At 44.1% G+C, this 25057-nt stretch overlaps 1 protein-coding gene across 4 annotated transcripts in view; it reads left to right on the top strand.

The window, feature by feature from the left end:
* Window positions 1–25057, top strand: part of LOC130193288 (copine-1-like) — a 37575-nt gene that overhangs the window by 2836 nt on the left and 9682 nt on the right. The window contains exon 4 of one of the 4 annotated variants that reach the window (XM_056413760.1): window positions 18580–18661. The exons of 1 other annotated variant lie outside the window; for it this stretch is intronic. In XM_056413760.1, the coding sequence (XP_056269735.1) occupies window positions 18580–18661 (82 nt within the window). Of the gene's footprint in view, window positions 1–15460; window positions 15537–18426; window positions 18662–25057 lie in introns of those variants that run through there. 2 more of the 4 variants (XM_056413758.1, XM_056413761.1) reach the window with 2 other exon arrangements.

Consider the following 25057-nt stretch of genomic DNA (forward strand, 5'->3'; position numbering starts at 1 on the left):
ACCCTAAAACCTAGACTCTACACCCTAAAACCTACATTATACACCTGAAAACCTAGACCCTACACCCTAAAACCTAGACTCTACACCCTAAAATCTATACCCTACAGTGCCTACACCCTAAAACCTATAACCTAGGCTGTGTCTACTACCGCGCACTTAACGAAGTACACTGCAATGCAGTGCACTGCAATTCAGTGCACTGCGTCGCTGATGAAGTGCTGTCTCAAATGGAACACTTAACCGTTAACCACTTGGCGGAAGTGACGGATGCAAATCTGTTCACACCCACGAAATTAAAGCCGGGAGTGGCGTATGCAAATCTGCTTACCTAACCCTTAAACTGACAAAATGAATGCACTTCTTGTCCTCTTGTTGTCCCTTGTTTACCCCTTTCTCCACCCCATGTGGAAACTGCGATACCTCCACAATCGCGGCAGGAGCCTCCGCCTTCTGGCTGAAGTCGAGATGGTATATGTAAATTTAATTGTGATTTTGCCTTACCTTCACAGCATAGCTTCATGTAGTAGTTGCAATTAAATTCTCCTCGCTAGGTATGCTAAATTCTCAATTATCTTTGTCAGAAGTAGCCTTCTTCTTTGCAATCCACATACACACCATATGAAATAAAACATGACAAATCTGTACATGTTTGTCCCTAGATTCAATTAGTTTTAAGAATTATCCACTGAAATGATAGGCATCATCTGCTTGAATTCACACAGAAATAGGCCTACTTTGACTGACTGTACTTTTATACACATCTCTGTTGTAGTGAAGTTCACCCTGATACAGGAATCAATTAGCAATTGAACACACAGGCATATTAATTATTGTTACAAACATGCATCAATTCTAATATAAATCAGAAAACGCAATAAAAGAAGACAAAACCTCAATGATAACATTTTATTGATAAAATGACTCACATATTAATATAATCTTCCTTCCTCCCACACACTCTGTACAGCCACCCAGTCCCAGGCGGGCGCTTGCCAGATCAATGTTTCATGTTTCATGCCACTGCTGGCGCTAGAATAGATGTGATATTGTTGATAGCCAGTGACATGAGGTGGACTGGACAGAGCTCACCGGAGAGTCATTCACGCGCCTCATGGCTGTGCTGGGCACTGACTGACGGCACGGTTAGGGGCCCTGAGATCTCCCGTCAGTTTTTTAGTTTTATTTTTATTTTTGCTTGCTTGCAGCAGCGCCACCTATCGGGTGGGAGTGAGAACTGGCGGTGGTGGCAGGGCAGGTTTCTTCGACAGGCGGGCTCAGTGCATGATGCCAGGGTCCTGAATAATAGCCCATCTTCCCAGGCAGCATATGAGCAGGCGCCACCTACCTCCACCAGGATACCGTATCCTGTCCATGATGGTGGAACAGACTGAGAGTTCAAGCCCACTGGCCCACCTCTGCCCAGCCAAGCATCTTCTTCTTGCTAACGCTCCAGTCTCTGGAAAATAAGATGGATGATGTTAGGGAGGGCAGGACTGATTCCCAGGAACGGGACATGAATTTAGGGACATGAGGACTGTAGGGACATCTTTTTGTCTGCAGGCTGCATCGAGAGCTTATGGCTGACCTGGTGCGCGGATGGGTGTATGCGGATCGGAACAGCCAGATCGAGTCATATGCCCAACGAGGTCTTCCTTTTCTCTGTTTTCCGTGGCAGACGAGAGAGCGGAAGAGTCTGGTAAATCTAAGGGTGGAGGTTTTTTGCTTCATAAACTAACAACATGGTGCGATGCGGCCCAAGAACATTAAGACTCTTTCGTTTACTGCGTTCCTCGCTCGCTTGAACGAACTGGAACGTCTGGCGATCTCATATGCGTCATCTCATGCCGCCCATCTGCACCTTCCCGGGGAGTTCAGCTCCGTCATCACCTCGGTCATCACCGGTCTACATTTACCCACCTGGCGGACGGACACCGGCACTATCGGACATATGGAGCATCGGATCCTACATGATGTATGTGGCATGCGTCGGCATATCGGCATCAGGCTAAATGTCAGTATCCCGGCGACGCTGCAGCGGCATGGTGGTGTGGTGGTGGCTGGGGACTTTAACAGGGCAAACCTAAAAAGTCAAAGTCATGCCGAACTTTCACCAGCACATTCGTGTGTACTACCAGAGAGGGAAGGGAAGAAACGTTGGACCACTACTGCTCACGCCATTCGAAGAGACGCCAGGCTTCAGGCTGTCTGCGCGCTGTCTCTCCCTCCGTTTCGTTCGCAAATCAGACCATGCCGCCATTTTTCTGCTTCCAGAGTAGTACCGACAAAAGATCGCGCGAGCGGCGAGATCGGCGACGGTGTGAAGGCGATTTGAGGAACGTAAACGCGAGGAGCGTGGCGGTGGTCTGACCAATCAGAGGCTGAGCTACAGGACGCCTGCGGTCAGCAGGACGCTCTGGTGGTGACTGGGTGTCGTCGTGGGACATGGTCATCCATCAGTTTGATGACGTCAATCAGTTCAGTGACGCCAGCGTCAGCGAGTTAGCTATGAGTAGCAGTAGTAAGCCGTGAGCCTCGCCTTGCGCTTAGCGTAACGCCATGGACAATTACTCGTTCGTCCCCACGGTAAAAGTTAGGTCTTTCCTAACCAGCAAAGGCGTGGGTTGATTGGTTGATAGATCTATCCATCCGTGAAGCTGTGAGCGCCCTGTGATTGCTGCTGCTATAACTCCGGGTCTTGTATCCGTATGGTACATGGACGAGTACATGGGCGGTGAGGCAGCGCAGCGGTCGGCGGTCTATATGGACTGATGGAGGAGGGCTGTGAAGGAGGCGGTGGTAAAAGCCAGTGAGGTACCCACGAGACAGGGTGGAATCACAGATGGAGCATGGCGATACCAGGCGCCATGGTAGCTATGGCAGGGGAGCTGCGGACTATCACAGAACCACTGCACCAGAGCAGCGGACCGCTATGGTGAGAGTGCCGGCCGCACGATCATCCTAGCAGACGGATTTACCTGAACTCATTTATGCATTGGTTTGAGGCTAGCAACAGCGCTTTTATATGCGGTTTGAGGCTAGCGACATGCTTCCCCCGCTTTCATGACTGCCAACGACACAACACGTGCACATGAAAGCCGGTAAGCGAAGGTGGATTCTACCGCTGAGGATGACCGCTGGGATGACACACTCTCTGTGACCCGAGCACAGTGTGTGGAGAGGAGGGCTCTGTTGAGGTGAAGGGTGTCACCAGGAAAGCTGCGGGTCAGATGGCAGATGGCATATCTGGGGCGAGTACTAAGAGACCTGTGCTAATCAGCTAGCTCAGTGTTTCACCACCATACATTCATTCACCTCTCCTGGCTTGGAGAGTCCGTGGTCCCCGCCGCTGCTTCAAAGAGATCCACTATTGTCCCTGTGCTCAAGAATGCTTCTCTTCTCAACATGTATGAATGACTACAGGCAACCGGTGGCACCACCGTGGCCTCACCTCGGTGGTGATCTTGAAATGCTTGAGAGGCTGATAAAGAGGACTACATCTGCGCCCTTCCTCCCTTCCTCCATGGACCCTGCGGTTTGCAGTTTGCTTATCGCCCAAACAGATCCACATGATGCTGTCTCCCAGGTGCTACTGCACACCACACTCCTTCATCTGGACAGCCAGGGGGCTGTGAGAGGGGGGCTATGTGGAGACTGCTGTTCATTTGTTGATTATAGTTCAGCTTTCAACACCATAGTCCTCCCCTCCAGACTGGCCCGGCAAGCTGATTGAGCTGATTGAGCTGACTGAACACCCCCTGTGTAGTGCTTGGATCCTGGACTTCCTGACCGCCAGAGCCACAGGTGGTCAGGGTGGGCAACAGGGTGAGTGAGCTACCTCCAAATCCCCTCACCCTGAACATAGGACCCCCCAGGGTTGCCCTGCCCCTACTGTACTCTCGTACACACATGACTGTGTGGCCAGGTTCAGCCCAACACCATCATCAAGCTCTATGGATGATAGTAAATGGATTCCACAATCATTTAGAAGGCCTACCTGGAGGAAGTTGCTGATCTGTCACCTGTGCCGGACAATACCTCATCACGAATGTCACCAAACTAAGGAGCTGATTGTGACTTTAGGAGGGTACAACAGAGAGATCGTAATGCACACTGGGGATTAACGGGACACAGAGAGGTGAGTTTATAACACTCTGAGTCCACATCGAGGATCTGACAGGCCAACCCAACACACACTCTGGTGAGAAAGGCAAGGCAGCGCCTCTACTACACTTACAGGCAGCTGTTGAGGAAATTCTTAAAGTTTCAGGGATCCTTCTCAGTCCTCTTACCTGAGAGCTTTTAGAGAGGCCCTGACAGAAGCATCACAGCCTGGTTTGGCAATCGTCTACTAGGACAGGAAGGTTTCAGAGATAGTGCTGAACGACTATTGAACCACAGGGTTTGCGTCCTCAGCCCAGGACTTGTACACCAGGAGTAGAACCAGAGCCGCAGGATCATGAATAATCCCTACCACCCCAACAACAGACTGTTTCAGCTGTTGCGCTGTGGCAGGCGCCCAGAGTCACGCTGCAAGAACAGAGAGACTGAGACGAGTTTCTTCCCCAGGCCATCAGGATCAGGAACCCGACCACCAGGACCCCCACATAGACCCACACAACTGCCCCTCTTAGGCACACACACACACACACACACACACACACACTTACTGTAAATATTGTGTTGCTTTTTATTGTAAATAGTGTGTACTTGTTGCCCTTGCACATCTCGCTGAGCATCAAGCACTTTCATTTCACTACACACCCTGTGTGTGTATGTGACAACAAATCTTGAATCTTGAATCTTGAATCCTCCTGCCTGTCCCAACCCATCTGCCTTATGATTCTCCAGGCAGCCTCCGTCCACCCAAGCTACAACCGCTGCCTGTCAAAGGCGCAGGTGTGTTGTGTGGAGGAGGTCCTTCGATACTGAAGATCACATGGCGTCCATCTTTCTTAAAGGGCCTGGAGGGATGTGGAGTTTGTGCCAGAGGTCATTGAGCCAGATGGTGATGTCGAGGGCAGCAGAGGACCAGCCAGCACCTCCGTGAAACGCCCTGGGGCAGGAAACAGAAATAGGATACCCATTCAGTGCTATGTCCCAGGACCACGACATATTTTAAATTAATACATACATACACGCATTAAAAACAACACAACGATGATTGAAGCTACAATTATTTTAGGCGACAAGCTTTGATAGCTATCGAACGACACACGGTCACGGCGGTGGGCAAACGTCATGTGTCATGTTAACCGCTATTAAAACTGAGCATATCCATTGTTAATCCATTATTAAAATTGCTATTTCGATTGGTTAACAGAACAGCCGTTGTTTAACACTGTCCGGCGACTGACATATAGCTATCTGTTGCTGGATTCTGCCGCTGGAGCAAGCGCCTGAGCCACCGCCCCGGGCCACAAGCGAAAAAGTGTCCGGCAAAGTGCACCGCTGACTGGCCGGGTGGTGGATTACCCAGCGGCTTTATCATAACCGCTATGCAGATCCAATGGCATCTAATGCTACCTTTAGGTATGCTCACTAATCTGGAGAGAATTGCATGTTAGTACTACATTGTAATACCAGTACAATGTGTAATTACCGGGCTGATATTTCACATTTACGTACCGAAGCCTGCGGGTTCATCGCTTGCTGTCCTCGGCCATTGTTTTAGAAATGAAAAGTTGGGCGCAAGGGCTCCTCCTCCGCCACGCTACCAAGATGGCGTGTTGCTTAGGCGAGTAGTCCATCGCTTTTACACTACATTTTTGTCTGCAGTGACCATCCGGGGTACTTTCAGCACTAAATTCTGCTATTAGTATGCATCAACACTGAAAGTCAGTGCTCAAGGCTCAAGTGCTGTAGTAGACACAGCCCCATTCTACCAGCACCTGTACTAAACCTGTACACAACCCACACATGACCTTGTGTGGGTTCAGCTCTTTCATCATCAGGTTTCTTGGCAGGACACAGTGGTGGTGGGCACAATCCTCCATTTCTTGTGAGAGCTACCTGGAGGAACATAGTGTCACTCTGGTGGGACATAACCTCATCATGAATGTCACCAAAACCCCAAAGACTGATTGTGGACTTTAATTTTAACCCAACAGGTACTCACCACTGAGTTAGCAGGACCACTGTGGAGAGGTGAGCGGTGCTCATGCCTGGGGTCCACATCACGAGGATCGGCTGGTCAGCGAACAGGCTCCTAATTGAAGAGAGCAGAACAAGCGCCTCTACCACCTCAGGCAGCTGAGGAAATTTAAAAATTTTGAGATCCTTCCAGTCCCTTCTACTCTGGAGCTGAGGCGTCCTGTTGGAAGCATCTGGCCTGGTTTTGTAACTACTCCGCTCAGGACAGGAAGCTCTGCAGAGAGAAATGTGATAATTCAGGCTGAGCAGCACTGGCCAATTCCCCACTCCCACCCTGCAGGACTTAGCACCAGGAGGTGCAGAACCAGAGCCGGCAGGATCATGAAGGATCCTCACCACACAACAACAGACTGTTTCAGCTGCTACTTGGTCAGGCAGGCGCCTCATTAGTCGCAGCTGCAGAGTCTGAAGAAAGAGACTGAGGCGGAGTTTCTTTCCTCAGGCCATCAGGATTGTGAACTCCGACCTCACCAGGACCCCCACATGAGCCACGCAGCACTCTGGGCACACACACACACACACACACACACACACTTACTGTAAATATTGTGTTGTTTTTATTGTAAATGGTATGTACTTGTTGCTTGCCACATTCCTGCAGGCATTTGCCACTGTTTCACTACACACCCTGTGACATGGCTGACAAATAAAACATCATGAATATGAGATGCAGTCCCCTGCCTGTCCCAACCTTGTCACCTCGCGGCCCCTTCGGGCAGCCTGTCCACCTCAAGCCTGGCTGCTGCCTGTCAGGGTGCATTGTGGAGAAGGTCCTTCGGGATCACTGAGGCGATGGCGGATCCATCTTCTTAAAGGGCCTGGGGTGCGGATGTGAGGGTTTTGTGCCAGAGGTCATTGGAGCCAGATGCAGATGTCGGAAGGGCAGCCGAGGACCAGCCCGCTCAGGCACGTCTCTGGGGCAGGAAGCAGAAATGGACACCATTCAATTTTATGTCCCAGACACGTTGCATTCAAGTGTACATACATACCGGCAAAAAACAACACACAACGATGATTGAAAAGCTACAATTATTTCTAGAAAGGACAAGCTTGGAGATAGCTATCGTATGAGGTATTAGTGCTCTGACGGCGTGTGGGCAACTCCGGCGGTGTCATGTTAACCCGTTATTAAACTGGCGGTATATAATTGTTAATCCATTATTAAAATTGCTATTCGATTGGTTAACAGAACGGCGGTTGTTTAACACTGTCCAGTGACTGAGCTATCTGTCGTGGGACTTGCCGCTGAGCAGCCTGGGTGATGCCCCGCTGGTCGGCGAAAAGTATCCGATAAAAGTGCATAAATCGGACTGGCGGGTGGTGGATTACCCGGCTGCTTATCATAACTGCCATGCAGATCAGTAGCATCTAATGCTACCTAGGTATGCTCTAATCTCAAGGTGCATGTTAGTACTACATTATATGCCAGTACAATGTGTAATTACATGAAATACTTACATTTACGGTCTGGCCGTTGGTCTATCGAGCGTATCCCGCCATTGTTTTAGAAATAAAATGAAAAGCTGGCGAAGGGCTCCTCCCTTCCATCTCGTCCTGCAGATGGCGGCCGTTTAGAGCTGATAGTGTCCATCGTTTACTACATTTTTGCCGTTTGCAGTGCACCATCCGGTGCTTTCAGTGCACTGAATTCTGCTGGTTTTCGGTGACGCGAACACTGGTCAGTGCGCAGTGCTCAGGGTCGCGGTAGTAGACACAGCCTATGACTGTGTGTGGCCGGTACGCACCCTAAAACCTCATCAAGTTCTAGACCCGGATACACCCTAAGTGGTGAATGGGCCTAGATCTCTATTGCTGACCCTAAAACCTAATTCCTGGAGGAAGTTGCCAAACCTCCATTCTGTGCACTCTGGTGCGGGACAAAACCTAGACTCTTGACATGTCACCTAAAACCTAAAATGATTGGCCCTAAGGAGGGTACAGCAACCCACATTATACACCCTGGGGATGCAAAACCCCTAGACTGTGGAGAGGGTGACGGAGTACCCTAAATAGGGAGTCCTAGACCCCGAGGATCTGACATGATCGCATAAACCTAGGCACGCTATATTCCAAACCTAGATTCTGCTACACTCTGGTGAAAACCTAGATTCAACGGCGCCAAAACCTAACCACCTCAGGCAGCTGAGAAACCACATTATAAAGTTCCTGAAACAGAGGACCCTTCAGTCCTACACCTCTCCTGGGCTGTAGAGGCGTCCTGATGGGCATCACAGCCTGGTTTGTAACTACTCCGCTCCAGGACAGGAAGGCTCTGCAGAGAGTAGTACGTTCGGCTGAGCACTATTGGGGCTCCCCACTCCCACCCTGCAGGGCTTGTGCACCAGGAGGTACCCAGAATTCCAAACCGGCAGGATGAAGGATCCTCACCACCCCAACAACAGACTGTTCAGCTGCTGCGGTCAGGCAGAAGCCTCCGTGATCGCAGCTGCAGAACAGAGACTGAGGCGGGTTTCTTTCCTCAGGCCATCAGGATTGTGAACTCGACCTCCACCCAGGACCCCACATGAGCCACACAACTGCCCCTCTTAGGCACACACACACACACACACACACACACACTTACTGTAAATATTGTGTTGTTTTGTGTAAATGATGTGCTTGTTGCCCTGCATTCCTGCTGAGCATTGCCGCTTTCATTTCTACACACCTGTGTGTGTATGAAACAAATAAAGCTATCTTGAATCTTGAATCTTGAATCCCCCCTGCCTGTCCCAACCCATCTCCACGGCCCCCTTCAGTAGCCTATCCACCTCAATACAACTGCTGCCTGTATGGGGTGTGGAGATAACAGGTTACTGGGCATGGTCCGCTCTTGGGGATGGGGCAGGTTGTCCTTGAGGTCATTGGAGCCAGATGCAGATGTGGGAGGGCAACAGAGGACCAGCCAGCACCTCAGGGAAAGCGTCTCTGGGGGCAGGAAGTGAAATAGGATACCCATTCAGTGCCTGTGTCCAGACCACGATTACATTCAGAATTAATACATACATACCGACATTAAAAAACAACACAGCGATGATTGGCTTCTAATTATTTCTAGAGACAAACTTAGATAGCTATACAGTATTAATTATCGAGTGACGTGTGGGCAACCTTCATGATGTCATATTAACCGTTATTAAACTTCAAGCATATCCATTGTTAATCCATTATTAAAATTGCTATTTCCGATTGGTTAACAGAACGGCCGTTGTTAACACTGTCCGATGACAACATAGCTATCTGTCGTCCGGACTTGCACGCTGGAGCAGGCGCTGGAGCCGACCTGCCCCGCTGAAATCCAGCGAAAGTGTCCGATAAAAGTGCGCCTTCGTCCGGACTGGCGGTGGTGGATTGCCCAGCTAGCTTATCATAACTTTATGCGAATCCAGCTGGCATCTAATGCTACCTAAGTATGCTCACACTAATCACAGGGGTATATTAGTACCATTGTAATACCATTACAATGTGTAATTACCTTCGATACTTACATTCTGATCTGTAACCGTGGTCTATAAACGTACTGTCCGCCATTGTTTTAGAAATAAAATGAAAAAGCTGGCGAAGGACTCACTCCCCTTCATTCGTCACCAAGATGGCGGCCGTTGAAATGATAGTGTCATCGTTTACACTACATTTTGCCGTTTGCAGTGCTGTCCGGGTACTTTCCAGTGCACTGAATTCTGCTATTGGTTTTTCAGTGGCGCGCCCGAACACTGAAAGTCGGTCTCGAAGTGCTCAGAGTCGCGGTAAAATCGCTAGAGCCCTACACTCTGTGAAAATCTAGGCAACCTACTACACCCTAAAACCTTCATTATACACCACCTGAAAAGCCCAAACCCTCCATTCTACACCTAAAACCTAGACCCTAAACCTAGACCCAATCATAATCTGAAACCTAAAAACCCTAAACCTTACACCCTCCATTCTACTCAGATCAGCACTTAAACCGACTTACAATCTTTAAAACCCACATTATATACCTGTTCCAACCATCCATTCTACACTCTAAAACCTAGACCCCTAAAACCTAGACTCTACACCCTAAAATCTATACCCTACAACCTACATTATACACCTGAAAACCTAAAACATCCATTCTACACTCTAAAACCTAGACCCTAAAACCTAGACCCTACACCCTAAAACCTAGACTCTACACCCTAAAATCTAGACCCTACACCCTAAAACCTACATTATACACCTGAAAACCTAAAACATCCATTCTACACCCTTAAACCTAGACCCTACACCCTAAAACCTACAATCTAGACCCTAAAACCTACATTATACACCTGAAAACCTAAAACATCCATTCTACACTCTAAAACCTAGACCCTAAAACCTAGACCCTACACCCTAAAACCTAGACTCTACACCCTAAAATCTAGACCCTACACCCTAAAACCTACATTATACACCTGAAAACCTAAAACATCCATTCTACACCCTAAAACCTAGACCCTACACCCTAAAACCTACATTATACACCTGAAAACCTAAACCCTCCATTCTACACCCTAAAACCTAGACCCTACACCCTAAAATCTAGACCCTACACCCTAAAACCTTCATTATACACCTGAAAACCTAAACCCTCCATTCTACACCCTAAAACCTAGACCCTAAAACCTAGACTCTACACCTGAAAACCTAAACCATCCATTCTACACCCTAAAACCTAGACTCTACACCCTAAAACCTAGACTCTACACCTTAAAACCTACATTATACACCTGAAAACCTAAACCATCCATTCTACACTCTAAAACCTAGACCCTAAAACCTAGACCCTACACCCTAAAACCTAGACTCTACACCCTAAAATCTATACCCTACAACCTACATTATACACCTGAAAACCTAAAACATCCATTCTACACTCTAAAACCTAGACCCTAAAACCTAGACCCTACACCCTAAAACCTAGACTCTACACCCTAAAATCTAGACCCTACACCCAAAACCTAAAACATCCATTCTACACCCTTAAACCTAGACCCTACACCCTAAAACCTACAATCTAGACCCTAAAACCTACATTATACACCTGAAAACCTAAAACATCCATTCTACACTCTAAAACCTAGACCCTAAAACCTAGACCCTACACCCTAAAACCTAGACTCTACACCCTAAAATCTAGACCCTACACCCTAAAACCTACATTATACACCTGAAAACCTAAAACATCCATTCTACACCCTTAAACCTAGACCCTACACCCTAAAACCTACAATCTAGACCCTAAAACCTACATTATACACCTGAAAACCTAAACCCTCCATTCTACACCCTAAAATCTAGACCCTACACCCTAAAACCTAGACTCTACACCCTAAAACCTACATTATACACCTGAAAACCTAAAACATCCATTCTACACTCTAAAACCTAGACCCTAAAACCTAGACCCTACACCCTAAAACCTAGACCCTACACCCTAAAACCTAGACTCTACACCCTAAAATCTAGACCCTACACCCTAAAACCTACATTATACACCTGAAAACCTAAAACATCCATTCTACACCCTAAAACCTAGACCCTACACCCTAGACCCTACACCCTAAAACCTAGACTCTACACCCTAAAATCTAGACCCTACACTCTAAAACCTACATTATACACCTGAAAACCTAAAACATCCATTCTACACCCTTAAACCTAGACCCTACACCCTAAAACCTACAATCTAGACCCTAAAACCTACATTATACACCTGAAAACCTAAACCCTCCATTCTACACCCTAAAATCTAGACCCTACACCCTAAAACCTAGACTCTACACCCTAAAATCTATACCCTAAAACCTACATTATACACCTGAAAACCTAAAACATCCATTCTACACTCTAAAACCTAGACCCTACACCCTAAAACCTAGACTCTACACCCTAAAATCTAGACCCTACACCCTAAAACCTACATTATACACCTGAAAACCTAAACCATCCATTCTACACACTAAAACCTAGACCCTACACCCTAAAACCTAAAATCTAGACCCTAAAACCTAAAACCTACATTATACACCTGAAAACCTAAACCCTCCATTCTACACCCTAAAACCTAGACTCTACAACCTACATTATACACCTGAAAATGTAAACCCTCCATTCTACACCCTAAAACCTAGACCCTACACCCTAAAACCTAGACCCTACACCCTAAAACCTAGACTCTACACCCTAAAACCAACATTATACACCTAAAAACCTAAACCCTCCATTCTACACCCTAAAACCAAGACCCTATAACCTAGACTATGCACCCTAAAACCTAAAATCTAGACCCTACACCCTAAAACCTAGACTCTACACCCTAAAATCTAGTCTCTAAAACCTAAACCCTCCATTCTACACCCTAAAACCTAGACTCTACACCCTAAAACTCTACACCCTAAAACCTAAAATCTAGACCCTAAAACCTACATTATACACCCTAAAACCTCGACCCTAAAACCTAGACCCTACGCCTAAAACCTAGACCCTACACCCTAAAACCTACATTATACACCTGAAAACCTAAACCCTCCATTCTACACCCTAAAATCTAGACCCTACACCCTAAAATCTAGACCCTACACCCTAAAACCTACATTATACACCCTAAAACCTCGACCCTACACCCTAAAACCTAGACCCTACGCCTAAAACCTAGACCCTACACCCTAAAACCTAGACTCTACACCCTAAAACCTAGACCCTAAAACCTACATTATACACCTGAAAACCTAAACCCTCCATTCTACACCCTAAAACCTAGACTCTACACCCTAAAATCTAGACCCTACACCCTAAAACCTACATTATACACCATAAAACCTCGACCCTACACCCTAAAACCTAGACCCTACGCCTAAAACCTAGACTCTACACCCTAAAACCTACATTATACACCTGAAAACCTAAAACATCATTCTACACCCTAAAACCTAGACCCTAAAACCTACAATCTAGACCCTAAAACCTACATTATACACCTGAAAACCTAAACCCTCCATTCTACACCCTAAAACCTAGACTCTACACCCTAAAATCTATATGTATATATATATGTGTATGTATATATATGTATATGTGTATGTATATATATATGTATGACATGTATATATATGTATATATATGTGTGTATGTATATGTGTGTGTGTATATATATACGTGTATGTATATATATATGTGTGTATATATATATGTGTATATATAGATATACACGTATATATATATGTGTGTGTATATATATGTGTGTATATATATATATATATATGTGTATATTTATATATGTGTGTGTATATATATACAGGACTGTCTCAGAAAATTAGAATATTGTGATGAAGTTCTTTATTTTCTGTAATGCAATTAAAAAAACAAAAATGTCATGCATTCTGGATTCATTACAAATCAACTGAAATATTGCAGCCTTTATTCTTTTAATTGCTGATTATGGCTTACAGCTTAAGAAAACTCAAATATCCTATCTCTAAATATTAGAATATCATGAAAAAGTATACTAGTAGGGTATTAAACAAATCACTTGAATTGTCTAATTAACTCGAAACACCTGCAAGGGTTTCCTGAGCCTTGACAAACACTCAGCTGTTATACATCTTTTTTTTACTTGGTCTGAGGAAATATTAAATTTTATGAGATAGGATTTTAGAGTTTTCTTAAGCTGTAAGCCATATTAAAAGAATAAAACAATATTTGTAATGAATCCAGAATGCATGACATTTTTGTTTTTTTAATTGCATTACAGAAAATAAAGAACTTCATCACAATATTCTAATTTTCTGAGACAGTCCTGTATATGTGTGTGTATATATGTATATATATATGTATATATTTATATGTATGTATATATACAGGACTGTCTCAGAAAATTAGAATATTCTTTATTTTCTGTAATGCAATTAAAAAAACAAAAGTCATGCATTCTGGATTCATTACAAATCAACTGAAATATTGCAAGCCTTTTATTCTTTTAATATTTAATAATTTTTTAATTGCATTACAGAAAATAAAGAACTTTATCACAATATTCTAATTTTCTGAGACAGTCCTGTATATGAGTGTGTATATATATGTGTGTATATGTATATATATAGATGTGTATATATACACATATATATATATATGTGTGTGTATATATATATGTGTATGTGTATATATGTGTATGTATAGATATATGTGTGTATATGTATATATATACGTGTATATATAGATATACACGTATATATATATGTGTGTATATATATATATGTGTGTATATATATATACACACATATATATAAATATATATATATATATGTGTATATTTATATATATGTGTGTATATATGTATATCTTTATATGTATGTATATATATATGAGTGTGTATATATATGTGTATATATGTGTATATATACACATATATATATGTGTGTGTATATATGTGTATATATATGTATGTGTATATATGTGTGTGTATATATTTATATATATACATGTATATATATATATAAAGAGTCTCGTGATGCTCGATAACGTGTGATTGTTTCATTCAGTCAAACTTTGGAGGATATCACTTATTAGTGAATGTAGAAAGCGTGAAACACTATTTTCAGAAACAGTGACAATGAAAATATTAAACCACGTTTATGCCAAAAAAGTAGCCGGACACTGCAGGGAATCGAACCCCATCCCAGTAAACCAGGAGTACCATTACCAGTGCCTTTGTTCTTTTGGAGGCTTGTGGGTTATTTAAATTTCTAGTTAACTAGGATAAAACTAAAATAAATAAGTAAAATAAATAAATATATTAAATGAAATGAATAAATAAAAAATAAAAAAGTAAAGTAAATAAATGAATATAATAAATTAATTAAATAAGTAAAATAAATATAATAAATTAAATTAATGAATTAAATTAAATAAATAGGCGAATGCCCGGCCACCAGATGCTCGCCGACGAGCTCCCCTCCTGGGTCTGGCTCCGGGAGGGTGCCCCGGTTTCCCTTGTCCGGGCGAGGTAGCTGAAGCTCGTGCTGCTATTCATCAGGGTTTTTGAACCGCTCTTAGTCTGGACTCTCACCCGAGACCTGTTTGCCTTGGGAGACCCCGGACAACATAGCTCCCGGGATCACTGAGCCTCTCAAACTCCTCCACCACGTTAAGGTGGCGATTCACGGAGGAGATATAAATATAATAAATTAAATTAATTAAATTAATTAATTAAATAAATAGATCTTCTCGGTTTTCTGTTGATAAAAGTTGAGAGTCTCCTGGTCGTTGGTGTTCTTCAAGGCAGATCTCAGTTTCTCATTCTCAACAGTGAGCCGATTACCGACACTTCAGGGTATCGAACCCCATCCCAGTAAACCAGGAGTACCATTACCAGTGCCATTTTTCTTTTGAGTCCCCTCCCCCATCCTTCCTTCATGACTTTGTATCTGTATTTTTCCAAACGACTGAATGTTCTGTATACACCGTTCTGAATACCCTAACTTCTTGGAAGTGGTATTATTCTTCATTCCTGTGTTTGCAAAATCAATACAAAATCATAAAGTAAATAAAACAAAATAAAACAAAACAACAACAAAAGAAATAAAAGTTTGAATCCTCTCAGAATCCTCGGCCTTGGGGTCGAGCGGCCTTGGGGTCGAGCGGCCTTGTTTCACCGTCTCGTTCAGAGCTGTTATGTCTCTAGCTGGTCTTTGTTGTTGACCTGTCCGTGTGGAGCTCCGTTTGGACGGAAGTCTTTTCTTTAGTCACAGACGATTATTTTCCAATCGCTCGAGATTCAAAGTGTTCTCAAACTTGATCTTGTTGTTAGCCACCATCTCGGTCGTAGCTCTGACCGAGACCTTTAGCCCCGCAAAGGGCTTTCTCCAGCGGCTCAGTTCTCCGTGCGTGGGTCTTCTGAGCGTCTTCACTGGTGGTAACGTTCTCTTGATGGATGATGCAGGGTTTCTACGCGAAAGGCTGCATTTCTCCAATGACTTGTTTGTTGATACATGTCTTCTGGAGCTAACAAGTTGATCTTGTCTGAGTGCACTTTGGTTCTCTGTGCGCTTTGGTTCTCTGTGCACTTTGGTTCTCTGTGTTGTGCCGAAATACTCAATAATGCTCGAAGAAACTGAAATAGTTGTCTCCTATATATTGGCATCCGTGACAACACTGATTAAAGCCCCCCCCCCCCCCCCTCCTTCATGACTTTGTTTCTGTATTTTTCCCAACACCTGAATGTTCTGTATACACCGTTCTGTATACCCCAACTTCTTGGAAGTGGTATTCTTCATTCCTGTGTTTGCAAAAATCAATACAAAATCATAAAGTAAATAAAAAAAATTAAAAAAACAAAACAAAAAGAAATACAAGTTTGAATCCTCTCAGAATCTTCGGCCTTGAGGTCGAGCGGCCTTGGGGTCGAGCGGCCTTGGGGTCGAGCGGCCTTGAGGTCGAGCGGCCTTTGTTTCACCGTTCAGAGCTGTTATGTCTCCAGCTGGTCTTTGTTGTTGACCTGTCCGTGTGGAGCTCCGTTTGGACGGAAGTCTTTTCTTTAGTCACAGACGATTATTTTCCAATCGCTCGAGATTCAAAGTGTTCTCAAACTTGATCTTGTTGTTAGCCACCATCTCGGTTGTAGCTCTGACCGAGACCTTTAGCCCCGCAGGGCTTTCTCCAGCGACTCAGTTCTCCATGCGTGGGTCTTCTGGCGTCTTCACTGGTTGTAACGTTCCTATGATGGATGATGCAGGGTTTCTAAAGCTGCATTTCTCGGATTAAATGTTTTTCTTGATCAACGGAATGCTCCATTTATAAAACGAATCTTGGTGTTTTCCACCTTTTCCGCGGATTGATCTTCAGGGTTTTATAAAACTTGATCTTGTTATTATCTATCATCTCGGTCAGATCCCTGACCGAGGCCTTTGCCTCATAAAGGGCTTGTTGAGTGGCTGAGTTGTCCACGTCCACGCATGGATCAATTCAGCCCACTCTTTGATGGTAACAACCTTCTGGTTGATTATGCAGGGGTTCTGCTCAAATGATTTGGGCAGCTGCATACCTCCAGTATGACTTTTCTTGATCAACGGAAGCCTCCGTGTTATCAATTCGATCTTGATGTTTCTCCTCGATCTTCAGGGTTTTATAAATCTTGATCTCATCCATCGTCTCGGTCGTAGCTCTGACCGAGACCTTTAGCCCCGCAAAGGGCTTTCTCCAGTGGCTCAGTTCTCCGTGTGTGGGTCTTCTGAGCGTCTTCACTGGTGGTAACGTTCTCTTGATGGATGATGCAGGGTTTCTACGCGAAAGGCTGCATTTCTCCAATGACTGTTGTTTGTTGATACATGTCTTCTGGAGCTAACAAGTTGATCTTGTCTGAGTGCACTTTGTTTCTGTGCGCTTTGGTTCTCTGTGCGCTTTGGTTCTCTATGTGTGTTGTAAATACTCAATAATGCTCGAAGAAACTGAAATAGTTGTCTCCTATATATTGGCATCCGTGACAACACTGATTAAAGCCCCCCCCCACACCCATCCCTCCTTCATGACTTTGTATCTGTATTTTTCCAAACGCCTGAATGTTCTGTATACACCGTTCTGTATACCCCAACTTCTTGGAAGTGGTATTATTCTTCATTTCTGTGTTTGCAAAAATCAATACAAAATCATAAAGTAAATAAAAGAAATTAAAAAAAAAAAAAAAATAAATGTTTGAATCCTCTCAGCGCCTTAAGCTGCGTTTACTCCTGAGAGTTTTAGCGGCTTATCTCCATGGCTTTACCCGCGTATGACTTTAAACACCGTAAAGTCTTTTCTTTGACATCGGTACTAAATTCTCAACGATCCCATCTCACATTAACTCTGAATCCTCTCAGCGCCTTATGCTGCGTTTACTTGCCTGAGTTTACCCGCTTGAGCTTTTATGGCTTTTCGGTTTCACTTGACTCGCTTACACACCCACAACCTGCCATCGGCAGGCGCCTCCTGGCCTTCACGACACCGTTAGCTAGACACCTCGTACTTTTGAAGTGGAAACACGTTCTCCCACCGACACATAACAGTTGGTTTAAAGAGATCCTAAATCATATACAACTTTTAAAGATCCGATTTGGACCACTGTTTCCAGCGCCACTTTTTCATAACGCTGATCGGCTTTCCCAACTCTGCTTCTTCATCTGCAGCTGATTCTCCATCGTCTCTGCCACTGTCTTCCTCATTACCGCCGAGAGAGACATCTTCTCTCACTACACTTCCATTAACTTCTTCTTCATCTCCCTCTCTTTCCTCTTTCCAAAGTGGCTCGGTAGAAGTGTGGAAGGAGATCCTTGAGGAGGACATCTCCTCCTTCCCCACCCTGCAGTGGTGGTCTAGGAGGCTGGAAAGGATAAAGAGTTGTTTGTGGTGAGAAAGATTGAATTTTGGTTCTGTTAAATGATCTTCTGGCTGCAGAGATAGAGCCAGAGAAGGAGAGAAGACGTTGATAGGCCAGCATTCGTCTGCCGGAGACGCCTTCAGACGCCTTATTAACCAGGTGAGCCCCTTTGTTTTTATATAACCTAGCCAAGACATGCAGCAACATAGTTCTATTGTCGCTTGTGTCTTGTCTCTTGTGTCCATTATTGTGGCCTGTGTCTCTTATTGTCTCTTACTGTCTCTTGTGTCTCTTGTGTCTCCTGTTGTCTCTAGTCTTTGGTCTTTCGTTGATGTTTGTGGAATGGGTTCATCTTTTGGTACCATTTCTTCCCCCGCGGGCGGTTGGAGATCTCGGGCTGCTGGAGGATCTCTGCGGCCTCTAAGTTGAGCGGATGTTGTTTCACCGTCTCACTCAGAGCTGCTATGGACTCCAGCAGCTCTTTGTTGTTGACCTGGGCCCCGTGGAGATCTTGGCGGAGGTTGTTCCTCTCCTTCTCCAGGTCCTGTACCTCACGGAGCTGAACAGTAGAATCCTCGGTCATATATGCGATGGTCCATGCATATTTGACGTTGGCTTCTTTCAGCTCTGTTTTGAGGGCGATGTTCTCCTGCTCCAACACCAGCTGGGTGGTTTCCGCTGCCTGTTGATTGAGCGGCATTTGTTTCACCGTCTCATTCAGAGCAGCGATGGTCTCCAGCTGGTGTTGGATCTGGTGTTGAGCTGTGTGGAGATCCGTTAGGAGGGAGGTGTTTTCCAGCTCCAACACCACCTGGGTGTTGTCCGGTGCCTTTTGATCGAGAGGTACTCGGTTCACTGCCACATTGAGAGAAGCGTTGGTCTCCATCAGGTCTTTGATGGTAACCTGGGCAGTGTGGAACTCACCTTGAAGGGAAGCAACTCTCTGCTTCCACTTCCACAGGTCTTTCTTCAGCTTATCTGTTTTCTGCTGGTAGATCTTGAGAGTTTCCTGGTCCTTGGCTGCCTCTTGATTGAGTGGATGTTGTTTTACCTTCTCATTCAGAGCAGCTATGGACTCCAGCTGCTCTTTGATCTTGAGCTGGGCCGTGTGGAGCTCACTTTGCAGGGAAGTCTTTTTTTCTTGAGTCACCGCAGTAACTCTCTGCTTCCACCTGCAAAGGGATTCAGCCAGTGCGTTGGCTTCATCCTGCTGGTCTTTGATCTTGAGCTGGGCTGTGTGGAGCACAGTTTTGAGGAAGGTGTTCTTCTCCTCCAACACCACCTGGGTGTTGTCCGGTGCCTTTTGATCGAGAGGCACCCGGTTCACTGTCTCCTTGAGAGAAGCAATGGTCTCCAGGTGTTCTTTGATGTTAACCTGGGCTGTGTGGAGCTCAGTTTTGAGGAAGGTGTTCTTCTCCTCCAACACCACCTGGGTGTTGTCCGTTGCCTTTAGACCGAGAGGCATCCGGTTCACTGTCTCCTTGAGAGAAGCAATGGTCTCCAGGTGTTCTTTGATGTTAACCTGGGCCGCGTGGAGATCTTGGCGGAGGTTGTTCCTCTCCTTCTCCAGGTCCTGGGCCGCAGCCTGTACCTCGCGGAGCTGAACAGAAGAATCCTCGGTCATATATGCGATGGTCCTTGCATATTTACGGTGTTTGACCTTGGCTTTCAGCTGTGTTTTGAGGGCAGTGTTCTCCTCCTCCAACACCACCTGGGTGTTGTCCGTGCCTTTAGATCGAGAGGCATCCGGTTCACTGTCTCCTTGAGAGAAGCGTTGGTCTCCAGCAGGTCTTTGATGTTAACCTGGGCTGTGTGGAGCTCACTTTGAAGGGAAGTCTTCATCATTCATCATTCACAGCCGTAACTCTCTGCTTCCACTTCCAAAGGTCTTTCTTCAGCTTTTCTGTTTTCTGATGATAAATGTTGAGAGTCTCCTGGCTGGTGTTCTTCAGGGCTGGTGTTTTCTCAATTTTCATTTTCAACAGTTAGCCGTTTTATTTCTAACCGCTCGAGGTACAGAATTTTATCAAACGTGATCTTGTTGTTCTCCATCAACTCGGTCAGAACGGTGACCGAGGCCTTTGCCCTCAAGAAGGTCTTTCTCGAGTGTCTCAGATCTCCAGGCCTGGATCTTCTGAGCGCCGTCGCTGATGTTAACTTTCTGATCATGGATTATGCAGTTCTGCGAAGCCCTCCGCAGCTGCATTTCTCCAATCAGGTGGTCTTCTTGATAAACCGAACCTGCCGATTTATCAAGTTGATCCTGATGTTTTCAAACTTTCCTTTTCCTCGATATTCAGGGTGTTATCCATCTTGATCCCGTTGTTATCCATCTCGGTCAGAGCCCTGACCGAGGCCTTGCCCTGCAAAGGTCTTTCCTGAGTGGCTTTGTTCTCCAGGCCTGGATCACCTCAGCCAACTCTTCTTTGGTAACAACCGTCCCGATGTTTCCAACCTTTTCCTCCTGCCCGATCTTCAGGGTTTGATCCAACGTGGTCTTGTTCTTATTCATCAACTCGGTCAGAGCCCTGACCGAGGCCTTTGCCCGCAAGGTCTTTCTCGAGTGGCTCAGATCTCCAGGCCTGGATCTTCTGAGCGTCCTCGCTGATGTTAACCTTATCATCACGGATTATGCAGTTCTGCGAAAGCCTCCGGCAGCTGCATTTCTCCGTGATCGTTGTTTGTTGATGCATGTCCTCCATAGCTATCAATCTGATCGTATTGTGCGGTTTGCTTCTCTCTTTGTGGTTTGCTTCTCTCTGTGTGCGGCTTACTTCTCTCTGGGTGCTGTGCTTCTCCTCTAACTCTCAAAGAAACTGAAACGGTTCTCTCCTACTTATACACTTCAGTGATGTCACAGATCAAAGGCAGCACAGGCAGAATGATGTCATCATGATGATGTCACTATATTATGTTGAGCATGAAAGGCAATGCTGATGGGTTCTATCTCCATGACAACAGATTCTATGCAAATTTTTTTCCTTCTTCTTCTTTAATGGCGGTTGGCAAACAACTGTTTGGTGCTTTAGCGCCACCAACTGGTATGTAATTGCATTTTTTTTATTTTATTAAAAATATATATATATTAAATTTTTTCTTACGTTTTACCAAATATGGCGAAACCACATAAATGAAAGTGAAAGTTTCAAAGGAGTGAAGAGGAAGTTTGTCCGTTTGACTTGCAATGAAACTGTTGCCGTGATGAACAATTATAATATATATATATATTAGGGATGCTCCGATCTGATCGGCGCCGATCCATATCGGCCGATATTCCCCATATCGGTTTCGATCGGCGTTCTCAAACGGCCGATCAAACTTGGCCGATCAGATGACATAGAATCTAGAACTATCAGAGACGTTTCAATGGCGGCGCATAGCAACAGAGAAAATGAGCCCGGAGAGGGCCGACAGAGAGCAGAGGGATCATATCACTGACCGAGCGGCCCCTTTCCACCGAAATGCGGTCAGCTCAGCCGACACTCGGATCTCCGTGGTCAGCTCAGCCGACACTCGGATCTCCGTGGTCAACTCAGCCGACAAATAATTTCTGTGCCCCGATAGACTGATGTTCACAGGACATGCATTTGATCGGGCGCGAGGGTTTTGATAAAGTTAACGGAAGGATTCACGTGACACAACATCCGGTTTTCCAAAGTTAGCGGAAAGAACCACGTGAAAAAACATCCGTTTTTCAAAATAAGATGTCGACAAATCATACACTAAGAAATAAAAGTAAACAATTAACTGATTTAGTATCTTTATAGATCGTTTCTGAGATTTAAATTATGCTAAAATTAAATTTTTACTGTACCAAGGAAGAGTTTATAAAAAATAAAGGTCAGACTTTTGTATGTTAAAAAAAGCACATTTCTGATTATTTGAAGTCCTGTATATAGATTTCCACAAGAGTTCCAGGAAATGACTGATGCAGATGTGTTCCATACATATCTGAAATCCCGTCACAGGCAATCAAACAATATTAATGTACTAAATTTAAATGTATTTAATGTATTTTAATTCTAAATACTTAAAATACATAACCAATGTTGTTGAGAAGAATTCATTTCATAAATAATGCTACACATAAATAGAATGCTTCAATCTACACTGTCGATTCGACAGTGATCGGTGATCGGTATTATTGGATCGGCAGATACTGATTTCAGTGATCGGCACCAAAAAAGCTGATCGGAGCATCTCTATTTTTAATGCTTTGTCATGCCGTATGATTCTTCGTGGGGAATCTGATTGTTTTATACATCCGTATAAACTTACCTATTAGTCAATAAAAATGTAAATATATCTCAAATGTGATGCCACTGGAGGTCTCAATCCAGCATTCCTTGATATATTTGAGTGAAAAGAAGTAAAATCACACGTACACGCCTTGAGTTACCGTCCAATTGTATTTATTCCACAGAACAGACAATGGGAGGGAGGGAAGGGCGGGAGGTCAGAGGTCGGCCGATCACATACAGAACCTACTGTCTAAAACATGGCGTTTTTATTACACACAAGGTGCTTTTCATGCCACCAATGAAAGGAAAACATTATCCGACCAATTTAAAAAAAAATACAAAAAAACAGCCAGCCATCTGTATTCTGGTGCTCACAAATTAATAACAGTTTAGCATTTAGGAGTTTATTGTAACTTACTTAATGGTTTAATAACACTTCATGTTTTGGAAGTTGTAAACAGTTACACATATATGACTATCGCCCATCCTATGAAACATGTAGAAATGCTTAAAAACATAAAAGTTGTAATCATATGTGAATAAATCATGACCGTTATAAAGCATTTAATAACTTTTTATGTACATTTACAGGCAGGTTTAATATGGTTTATAAATGTATTTTGAAGGCATATATGATAACTATGTATTGATTATTTTCCAATTATGGATGCTTTATACTGCAGGGAGTTTAAGTTGTATTAAATAAACAGTTTACTTATAATTTGTTACAACTACATTATAAATAATGTGTTTAATAAACAGTTATTAAGTGTTTATGATATAAATTCTGAGTAACAGGGTTCAAATTGAAATACATTAAGATTTGAGAACGTCAAATCTAAAACCGTACATATCTAAAATATATCTGAATTATTGCCACCATATATTTTATACTTTATTATACTGTATGTATGTCACAGACCTAAAGTTATATAATGTTTGTCTTATTTCAGCTGTGCTGGAAAATATGACGTGTGGATTTATAAATAGATATACATCTTTGTTCAACTTATTAATAAGGCACGCATTATACATTAACTACAGGTTGTGAGTCATGGCTTTATTAATGGTTGGCAAATACCTTTTTGTTGGGGTTCATCCTCATCTTCTAATATTCAGGCATGAGAATCCCTCACCTTTCGACAAAATTCGCCGTTTTGAAACCAAAATAGGTGACTTACGTGAATCGTGTAGAACCGAAGAGTTTTTGTTTTGGGATGGGGTGGGGGGGGTCAATTGGCCGGCCGGCGTTTATGAGATTGGAGTGGGACACGGAGAAAATGTGGAGTGGTGCTCTTCGCAATAAAACATCTTTGATGGGACGTGTCGCGTCTCGGCCAATCAGCGTCAAGATGTCTTCAGCGTTTGGTGGTTTAGGTTAGCTTGTATGTTAGCCGCTACATCTGCTGCTGTCACGCTGCACGGTGTAGCGATACTAACAAAGTACCCGTACGTTAAGAGCGATGTGATTTAGCATATTTTTATCGATACTTCATTAAAAGAGCGGGATCAGAGCGCACGCTGCTCTGTGTCAAGCTGTCTGCGCACACAAGTGGCGGAATTTTCGGCTTTAAAAATAAAAATAAAAAAAGATGCCAGAAGTGAAATGTTTAAGTTCAGTCTGTAAAGTTCTGTAACTCTACAGCTGCTCATCCTGATGAACTCTGTATCATCTGGTCAGATACAGACTAACGGCTTCATAGTGTATAATCAACGCTATGATGGCTCCATGTAGTTTCATTAATATATTGTAGGCTAATACTAATTTTACTGCCATTTGTTAAGTGTTGAAAAAGTTGGTAAAAAGTGAACCATAGGCCTACAGATATTTTATTTATTACTATTATATATAAATATACCAGTGTCTTTTTTATGGTATTGTATCATGATATTTATGGCAGGTATGGTATAGAAGATCGTGACAACCAGGTAGAGGCAGAACAGACTCAAGGAACAGACTCGTGGCTCAGCAGAGCACAAGACTTGAAGACTTGTTCACGCCAAAAAAAAAGGAAGTTGGTTCATGAATGACCATATTATACACAATATTACTATTATTATAGGGCCCGATCACTGACTTGGTGTCAGAATGGAGGACCTACAGATTATTATACAACGTCCGACATCGATGTTCGTGGAAGTCGCCAGCACCCCCCCCCCCCCCCCCCGCGCGCCTATCCTTCTCACCTTTTTCACCCCTGACCCGTTTTCATGCCTGATATATGCCTATATACAGGACTGTCTCAGAAAATTAGAATATTGTGATGAAGTTCTTTATTTTCTGTAATGCAATTAAATATTCTAATTTTCTGAG

The sequence above is a fragment of the Pseudoliparis swirei genome, chromosome 4 (assembly GCF_029220125.1).
Source record: "Pseudoliparis swirei isolate HS2019 ecotype Mariana Trench chromosome 4, NWPU_hadal_v1, whole genome shotgun sequence".
NCBI classification, from domain to species: Eukaryota; Metazoa; Chordata; class Actinopteri; order Perciformes; family Liparidae; genus Pseudoliparis; species Pseudoliparis swirei.